Consider the following 9,746-nt stretch of genomic DNA (forward strand, 5'->3'; position numbering starts at 1 on the left):
AAAGAAAGAAAGAAAGAAAAGCAAAATCATGCACATGTTTTCCTTCATGAATATGTTCCACACCGGCCAGGTCCTGCCCTTGCCCTCACATACAGCCTACCAGGACCTGCTGGGAATCTGCCTCTGGGATGTCTCCTGTCAGCCTTTCTTTCCTCCCACGGCTGCTGTATCCTTCCTCTCTACATTTGAATGGTCAAAAACTGGTTCTACATTGTAAATTTAAATTATCTTTTATTTCTTTTCAGCAAATGTATTTTCTTTCAATTAATTTTAAATTTCCTTTCTAAGCTTTACAGATGCTTTTAAAGCTGACCGCCCTTTTCATAATTCATTTCATTAAAACAGAATCTTGCTCGATTGTGTTTAACTCACTGCCTCACTTCACTAGTGGAAACTCTACCAGAGATATAAATAGTTATTAAGGAGAAAGGAATTTCTAAACCTGGAACATAGCCAAAAAACTCTTCACTTTCCTCTGGGTAAGCTACAGAAAGAATCAACACTGTGTATACCCACAGAGATATGTATGGTTTTTATGTGGCATGCTAAAAAATGTCTAACACAACTTACCAGGGTCCTGCTCCCTGCTTATCAATTAATTAGAAACCAACAATTGTTAAGAGACATTAGCAGTCAAAAAATATCATTTAAGTATGGAGACCTACCTATAAATATCTTGTAAAATAGGAAAACTCAAGAAATACTCAAAAGTCACTAAAAGAGCGTAAAACTATCACTATATAATTAGTTCAAATGAATCAGTACTAGTTAAGCTAAACTCAAGACTTGTTTCAAATAAACGATCAACTGACTTTGGTGAGATATTCAATTTAAATGATTTTAGAAAAAGGATAAGAGGGTGGTAACTCCAGAATTTGCTAGACTAAAAGATGTTAAACATCAGCATGAATGTTTAGGTAAGGGGAGAAAGTCGCTGGGATGGTTGAGTGTGGAGTCTGTGAATGGAAAGGGAGTTGGCTCGGCTAGAGTCGTGCTGAGATTACGGTTTTGGCAGCCCATCCAAGGAGATTTCCCGACCCAGGGGAAGTGATGCCCTGCATTCTCTATCTTAGAGAAAACCCGACTTCACCAGATTGGAGTAGTGGAGTCTGCTGTTTGAATTCAGACTTAGCTTGAACTGTTTTGTGACCCTCAGTGAGACCACAGCAAAGCCTGTGTGGGCCAAAACACATCTGAACTCAGATTTGTCTGAGCTCATTGTTTCTTCTCAAGTTTGAAAAACGCACAGGAAAATCAGTCCCCACTTGCAAAGTGTAAATTAGCAGCACTCATTATTCAAGTAATCATGTTTCTATTTCTTCAAAAGAAATATTCAGGCTGAATTTGTCAAATACCTATTTTTAAATGAACCTTATTTAAGAGAATGATTAAGACATTTCTTTTCAATTTTCAGTTTGAACGGCTGAACCTTGCACTTCAGAGAACATTGGCAAAGCATAAAATAAAAGAAAGCAGGTAAGTCAGACCACTTCAGTTGTCTGAACCTTTTGTTATAATTACTGCTACTGACAGCCAACACTTTTAGAATTTGTCAACCTTCACTGAGTCATTACCATATGTCAGGAACCCTTTAACTGCTACTGATTTGAAAGTAAGTACATTTATTTTTCACATTGTATAGACGACAAGGGTTTAGTATTTTATCACAGTTTGGGAAAAGATAGAGCTGGAGTTGAAACCTGAGTTTTCCAGAGCCCATGATTTTAACCATATTACTATAGGCTGCTGTTTAAACAAACTCTCATAAGGCCTGTTTTTTCATACTAAAGGGTAATTTCTAAAATATTTAATAAAAGGTATGGCATGGATCCCAAACAATCAGAACAGACTCCTTGCCTGAAGGATGAGGCCAAATGTCCAAGCAAGGTCCCAGCAGGCATCCCATGCCCAAGGCACACACTTCAGCAGCATGGAGATCTTTAGTGGCTTCATGGGGAGGAGGGATCAAGGGGAGAAGCGTAGAGGATTCAAGGTCCTTGGGGCAACAAATGTTTATTAATCCTTAGGGATATGTTTCAGTATTTTCCTAACCAGTTTGGTTGCCCTGGTGAATATCTGTCCTTTTTACACTCTTTTTCTTGTGTTTTAATAAATTGTGGTATATGTACAGCATGGAATATTATGAAGCTTAAAAAATAGAGACTTTACCTCCTTCATGTTTACATGGATGGAGCTAGAACATATTCTTCTTAGTAAAGTATCTCAAGAATGGAAGAAAAAGTATCCAATGTACTCAGTTCTATTATGAAATCAATATATAATCAGCCCAAGATGAAGGGGGAAGAAGAGGGGAAGGGGTGAGGATGGGTGGAGGGAGGGTAATCAGCGGGCCCACACCTATGGTGCGTTTTGCAAGGTACACTGCAAATCTATTATGTATAGAGTATAAATGTGTTAACACAAAATGATTAAGAAGGTGAGGTGAAGGCTATTTAACCACTTTGATGTAAGCATTCCAAACTGTATATAAAACTAGTACATTGTACCCCATAAATGCATTAATGTGTACAGCTATGATTTAATAAAAAAAAGGGAAAAATCAAGATATTCTAAAGATTAATTTAGCAAAAAAAAATTTCTTTAAAATGGATTTCTGAAGAAATTTAATATAAAGTTAGATGTTTTTTGTAAAATCTGATTTGTATTGTTTATATTTCAAATATAACTCAGCTCATTTACTTCTGGTAGACAATTTAACAGGCCCTGTTTTTGCGTCTCTAAAATAACCAGGATTATTTAATTTGTAAAGAATAGAATCAATACCTGAGTTCACTTTTGCAGAATTGAGCATTAAAGTTTTATAAACCAGTCCCATCATCAGGAATATTTTATAAATGTATTCATCTGTCTCCGACTTGTGGGTCGATAGTCTGCTCTGTGGATTATCTGTGCTTCGTTTTCCTTGCTGGCTAACTTGTCCTAGACTGCAGGCAGCAGGACCAAGCCAAGGAGGGGTCATAGACGGGTCCGGAAGGAGAGGGTGTGAATCAGTGTGTCTGACAGAAGCTTTGTGTACAGGAGCAATATGAAAGCATTCCAGAATGCCTCTGACCTTAATTCTCAGTCAAGCTGATAAGATAGCCCCAAGTCATGCTAGCTGTGCTACTGTGTCCGCCTGCTGAAGTCCTTGGCAGCCAGTTTACTCAAAATTTATTCTCAGGGCTTTGTGCTCTGAAATGTTCCCACAGCGTCATGCAGATATGTTGAGTGAGGATGTGTTCCCAGCAGTGTTCTCTCTTTTCAAACATCTGAAAAGTTAGGCACACAATACTAATCGTTTGATTTGGGAGTTTTGAACTATCTCTTACCACTTCCCTAATTTCTTAAAGCTGAAAAAAAGCTGATTATGCGTTTATATTCTCCGAGTGATAACTAAGTTGTTGAAATAAGGTTTTTCATCCTGAGCCCACTGCCTGGGTGCGCTCCGAGGCGCCCCTGTCTTTGCTTTTCTTACTTCTTGAGCATCCTCCCAGATTCGGCTTTTTCGTTCCCTTTCTTGTTGGCCCAACAGCTGCTGTTTCTTTGACTCTCAACTTCCCAACTGCTGAACACATTTTAACCCTTTTTGTGCTGCTGATTATCTTCTGTGACTTGAAAAACATCAAACTAATGTATCAAACAATGAACTGAACTTGAATGAATGACTTGGCAGCACCCCATCCCAGCCCCAGCCTTTTTTTCTTTTTTAACTAAAAAAGTTTCCATGCAGTCATTTTCTTTCTCTGCATTGGTTGCTCAGAGAGCTTTTGTTAGTTTCTGTATTGATCACATCCTCACGTGTGTGAACTCAGGGCCTGTGTGATGTCTGTGTGTGCATGTGACATACACATGTATTTACTAGTGTATGTGCCATGGTTATTCCTGTTGGTATTTTTTTCACGGTGAGGGTAGAGACTGTAGTTTGAATTGCATGTTATGCTATTTGGACTAGATAAACTTGGCTCACATCTCAGATGATGGGTACTGGGAAGTGGCAGCATGGTTGTCAGATCTCTAAGCAGATTTGCTGTCACTCTTTAGAAAAAACATTGAAGTTGTTTAAATAAGGTAAAGAAACAGATATAAAGACTGTAACAGAGAGAGAAAGCTATAACAAACTATTTGTGGATCTCTAGATCGCAAATGGATATAATATCACATAGTGATCCTCAGCCAGCTTATTATAAATAAGGAAATATTTCTACCGATCACTATAAATATTCTGAAGCATATATACCTTTGTATAGGCATAGTGAGTAGCACTGAGCAATTTACCTTTAAGTGAGAAAGTGGTGGACTGAGCAATTTTCTTTCTTAAAAATACTTCCTCCTGAAACTTTTCCGCATAGACCATGTTTTATGGAGATCAACTTTAAATTTTAATTGTATGCTTATTTGAACCTTGGCTTAGCTAATAGCATATTAAACCACAAATAGAACCTTGGGCGTCTTTTAATACGTTTGAGTAATTTGGCAAATTTGGTCATCATCAAAAATCACCAAAAAATAATTAGGCAGCTATGAATCTAAAAAATTGTCCTGTTGAAATCATAGAAAACTTCTATCAATCAAAGTATTTACTATTGTCAACTTCTATGCTGTAGAACAAGTTCAAAAATTGAATAGATTTCTTTTGTTATTAATTTTTCATACAAGAGCAATGTTTTATAAAAGGTTTAATGTAATGATGTCTAGGAGATAAATACTAAGAAGCTTGAATGCTAAAACATGAAATAGTATGTATTTGCTTTATTAAAAAATAGTATTAATTACAAGTGAAATCCATCTCTATGCAGATGTTTATTCTTGTTAAAATATCAGGAACCCCTGACTGATCTGTTACCATTCTTTTCTGGGCCACTGCACACTCCTGGCTGCTAGGAGTGCTCCCATAGTGTAGGTGCCCCTCTTTTGGCATAGGTTACATCTTGATAAACCAATCATGAATTGAAAATGTCCTAAGTCAAGAATGTATTTAATGCACTTGCCTAACCAAATAGCATAGTTCATGAGGTGAACATGCTCACTTCACTTAAACATTAGTCCAAAGCTGGGCAAAATCATCTTGCTATACAATGCGCTGCAGATGGTTGATTGGTTGTTTATTCTCATGATCTCATGGCTGCTGCCTTGGAGCTGTGGTTCCATGTTGCTGCCACGTATCTCAATAGCGTTGCATAACTCATATGGCTAGTAGGTGAGAAGATCAAAATTCAAAATTGAAAGTACAGTTTCTACTGAATACATGTCATTTTCATACCATCTTACAGTAAAAAATCATAAGTGTGGGATCATCTGTGCTGGCCTACATAAAGTTTATTTAAAAGGCAAGTATACCTCATAAAGAATGATGAAACTCTGTGTTCTCTATGTCATATATATTTTGGGGTTTTCCAGCATTGTTTTGTAGTTTGCATGCCATTGCTTCTTTTCTGCAAACTAAATAGTTAAGTTTGCCTCCATGGAAAAGGTAATGTAAATTATTTTATATCATTATTTCTGTAATTATAATATGAAGTGTTAGCACTCATCAGTTTATAATTTAAGATATTGAAATATTTCCAGGAAATCTTTGGAAAGAGAAGACTTTGAAAAAATAATTGCGGACCAAGCAATTGCAGCAGGTAAGAGAATTGTTTAAGTGTATGTATTTAGAAAGAATATCCTATACCTGCAGAACTAATATTTTCTCCAAATATATTCATATTTATTTTTTGGTGACTCCCAGTATGAGGTGTTCAATGTTATATATTGTGTCACTGTAAAGAATAACTCTTTTTTATACTATGTTTTTGTTCGACCTGAAACATTTTCTCTTTTCATGTTTGCTTGCTGGGAAATAGTTAAAGGTTGTGTGGGAAGCTGATTCACAGATATTCACAGGCTTTGGTCTTGAACTTCACTGTCCCTCATTTATGCATGAAAAATTCTACTTAGCAAACTAAAATAAAAATAAAGAATGTTTTTAAATGTTGGAACCAATCATAGGAAAAAGGGCTAAGTGTTCTCACATTAATAATAAGTTCGGGGCAAAAAAATTAAATGAGTGACTTTGTCTTGTGTTTTTTTACGAAGTTGGAGTACATGGACTGAGAAGTTACATCTTTCTAAAAGTACAGAATGTTAATTAAAATAATGATAATAACTAACTTACATTGAGTCCTTCCTAGGAGCCAGGTGCTCTTCTAAACACAATCCCCACATATCACAACAGTGCTATCAAGGGGGCACTGTTGTTTCTCCGACATTGCCCATGGGGAAAAATGTGGTGCACAGAATATAAAAAATAAACGGAATTTTGGAAGGAGAAGCTGTATAAAGTAAATAATATATTCTAAGCAATTATTCATTCAGGTGATTCTAAACCACAAAAATGCTATTTTACTCCAAAAACATACTTTAAAATCACTTCTAGACAAAATTAAGCTTCACCATCAGTGATTTTAAAGTAATTCTAGTATCTAACGCAGACACCTCTGGACCTTCTTCTGGGAGGGCAGCCCCTTCATGGGGATGTATTGCATTTGTCATTAATAGAAATATGGGAGGACTTATTCTGAAATAGACTTCATCCTAGAATTCTAATTGTTCTTTTAAAGTTAAGTTTAAGGGAGATAAAAAGTTATATATGATATTACATAGGTCATTCTTTTTTAATTAACTGATTGGATAGTTTATGTTCAGAGTTGCCTGAATTTTAGAAGCTAATCTATGTAGATAATTTGAATATAGGTGCTTGATTTTGGTTGAGACACTTATTATCCAATTTAAAGAGAACTGAGTCAGCAAATAACACAGCATGGAAAATACGAGTCACAGCCCAGTTCTACCAAGGTGGCATGTTTGATATGGCAGAAAATGTGTTATATGCTTTCAGGAGTTCCAGTGGAGATCATCAAAGAATCTCTTGGTGAAGAGCTTTTTAAAATATGCTATGAGGAAGATGAACACATCCTTGGTGTGGTTGGAGGAACCCTTAAAGATTTTTTAAATAGCTTCAGTACCCTTCTCAAACAGAGCAGCCATTGCCAAGAAGCAGGAAAGAAGGGCAGGCTTGAGGAGGCCTCCATTCTATGCTTGGATAAAGATCAAGATTTCCTGAGTGTTTATTACTTCTTCCCTAAAAGAACCACCTCTCTGATTCTTCCCGGCATCATTAAGGCAGCTGCTGGCGTGCTGTATGAAACCGAAGTGAAAGTGTCGCTGATGCCTCCCTGCTTCCATAATGATTGCAGTGAGTTTGTCAATCAGCCCTACTTGTTATACTCCGTCCATGTGAAAAGCGCCAAACCGTCCCTGTCCCCCAGCAAACCCCAGTCCTCCCTGGTGATTCCTGCATCTCTCTTCTGTAAGACATTTCCATTCCATTTCATGTTTGACAAAGATATGACGATTCTGCAATTTGGCAATGGCATTAGAAGGCTGAGGAATAGGAGAGACTTTCAAGGAAAGCCTAATTTCGAAGAATACTTTGAAATTCTGTCTCCAAAAATCAACCAAACGTTCAGTGGGATCATGACCATGTTGAACATGCAGTTTGTTGTTCGCGTTAGAAGATGGGACAACTCTGTGAAGAAATCTTCAAGGGTAAGGAAAACGTCTGCTTATCTTGAATATGAAACTAACGATGGCAAATGCAAGGACTCAAAACCAAAAGGTGACAGTACAGGCATCGCTTGAAATGCTTTCATAAAACAGTTAGGTCTAAAAAAGCTTTAAAATAATTTTATGGCTGGAATTAAAACAAAATTCTTCCTCCGTTCATTTGCTTGCTGACTTGATTCATTATGTCACAGAGATTTTTGAATGCAGTGTGCCCTTTAAAATCTTTATTGGGTATTTTATAACTAAATTAGATACATGTTTATATAGAATATGTTTTCAATTTTATCACATAGTTTAGTTCAAATAATAAGAGGTATTTATAGTAAGCAAAAACCTACTTGTTTCTTATACTAGGCAACTAAATGGATTTTTAATCAATATTTAATAGACATGGAAAGTGAATAACTTGATTGTTATGGCATGTGGGGTGAAAACATACTGGCAATCTCGTGGTAGAGAACCTTTAGAACTAGTTAGTCCCAGGAAAGAAAGTTTGCTAATTCAGAGCTGGTAGTATGAGCAAAGCTACGAGAAAGGATTTAGTCACCATAGCCCCAAGCAGAAGCACTATTTGCCCCTCAAAATGCAGGCAGATTTATTATTATTTTTTCTATCATAAAAATCATGATACGCAGGGGGTTTGGGGTTTTGCTTTTTTTTTTTTCAGTTTTTGGCGGGGGCTGGGTTTGAACTCACCACCTCTGACATAGGGGCTGGTGCCCTACTCCTTTGAGCCAGAGGCGCCACCCTATAAGCAGTTTTATTATTATTTTTCTATCCTAAAAATCATTTATCTGTGGCTGAGTGCAGTGGGTCACACCTGTAATCCTAGCACTCTGGAAGGCTGAGGTGAGTAGATAACTTGAGACCAGCCGGAGCAAGAGCCCCATCTTTACCAAAAATAGAAAAATTAGCCTGGCGTGGTGGCAAGCTCCTGTAGTCCTGACTATTTGGGAGCCTGAGGCAAGTGGACCTGTTGAACCCAAGAATTTGAGGTTGCTGTGAGCTATGATGCCTATGGCACTCTACCCAAGGCAAAAGAATGAGACTCTGTCTCAAAAAAATAAAAAATCATTTAAATATTTAAAAAATGAGCAATAGTTAAAGATGTTCATTGTAGCAGAAAATGAAAAACATTAATTATGTATATTTTTGTTTAAAACAAAAAAAAATTACTATTTTACAACTTCTTTCATCACTTCTATGCCATTAGATACAAGTTTATGTCATTATTATTTCCAAAGCTGGGTGACATTCCAGTGTATGGTTATGCTCTAATAAAGGACTTCACCAGTCCCTTATTGAAGGCCTTTGGGGTTGCTTTTGGTTTCTTGCTACAGTGAACACACATGTGTATTTGTCTGCCCCTGGCACGTACATCTTCTTGTGGTCCAGGATGATCTCGTATAAAGCCCCACCTACCTCTCTCAAGGACCCCTTGGTACAATCCTTTCTCCTAGATGGTTTGTTCTTTTGTTCGTGTCCTGAAGGACAGGGTTGGTTAGGTTCCTAAGGCAAAGTAGAAATAGAGAGTACTATAAGATTCAGATACTTCATGCAGAAGTCTCTAGAAAAAATAATGACTGCAAAAAATAGCTCCAAGGGGCTACTCATAACAGAAAAACAAAATATTCAAACAAAAATCTGTTCTCTTCCATACCTGTCAGATGTAGCAGGGAGAAGTAGCTCACGGGAGAAGAGGGGAAAAAGAGAGAAGATAAAACAGGAGAGATTAAAAAAAGGAAGATGAATGTAGTAACAAAAAAACAAAAAAAAAGGGGTACAAGTGAGTCTTTCTAAGAGTAAAATGTGAACATTTAAAACAATAACTGAGAAAATGACATGAAGGCTGTGTTGACCAGTTTGATGGAAGTAGTTCGGATTGCATGTGAAAACCCCACATTGTACCCCAGAAGTGCATTAATGTACATAGTTACCATTCAATAAAAAAAAAAAGAAAGAAAAAAAGAAAATAACAGGAAGGAGAGAGAGGGGGAGGGAAGAAAGAAAGAATGAAGGAAATGGGGCGGCACCTGTGGTTCAAAGGAGTAGGGCGCCTGCCCTATATGCAGGAGGTGGCAGGTTCAAACCCAGCCCCATATGCAGGAGGTGGCGGGTTCAAACCCAGCCCCGGCCAAAAA

At 37.2% G+C, this 9,746-nt stretch overlaps 1 protein-coding gene across 1 annotated transcript in view; it reads left to right on the forward strand.

Moving 5' to 3' along the window:
• Window positions 1–9,746, forward strand: part of GUCY1A1 (guanylate cyclase 1 soluble subunit alpha 1) — a 70,402-nt gene that overhangs the window by 42,644 nt on the left and 18,012 nt on the right. The window contains exons 4-6 of the mRNA XM_003803005.3: window positions 1,415–1,476; window positions 5,566–5,624; window positions 6,878–7,587. Coding sequence (XP_003803053.1) covers window positions 1,415–1,476; window positions 5,566–5,624; window positions 6,878–7,587 — 831 coding nt within the window. The remainder of the gene's footprint in view (window positions 1–1,414; window positions 1,477–5,565; window positions 5,625–6,877; window positions 7,588–9,746) is intronic.

Source organism: Otolemur garnettii, unplaced genomic scaffold, assembly GCF_000181295.1.
Source record: "Otolemur garnettii isolate 467f Iridium unplaced genomic scaffold, OtoGar3 scaffold00274, whole genome shotgun sequence".
Classification (NCBI taxonomy): domain Eukaryota; kingdom Metazoa; phylum Chordata; class Mammalia; order Primates; family Galagidae; genus Otolemur; species Otolemur garnettii.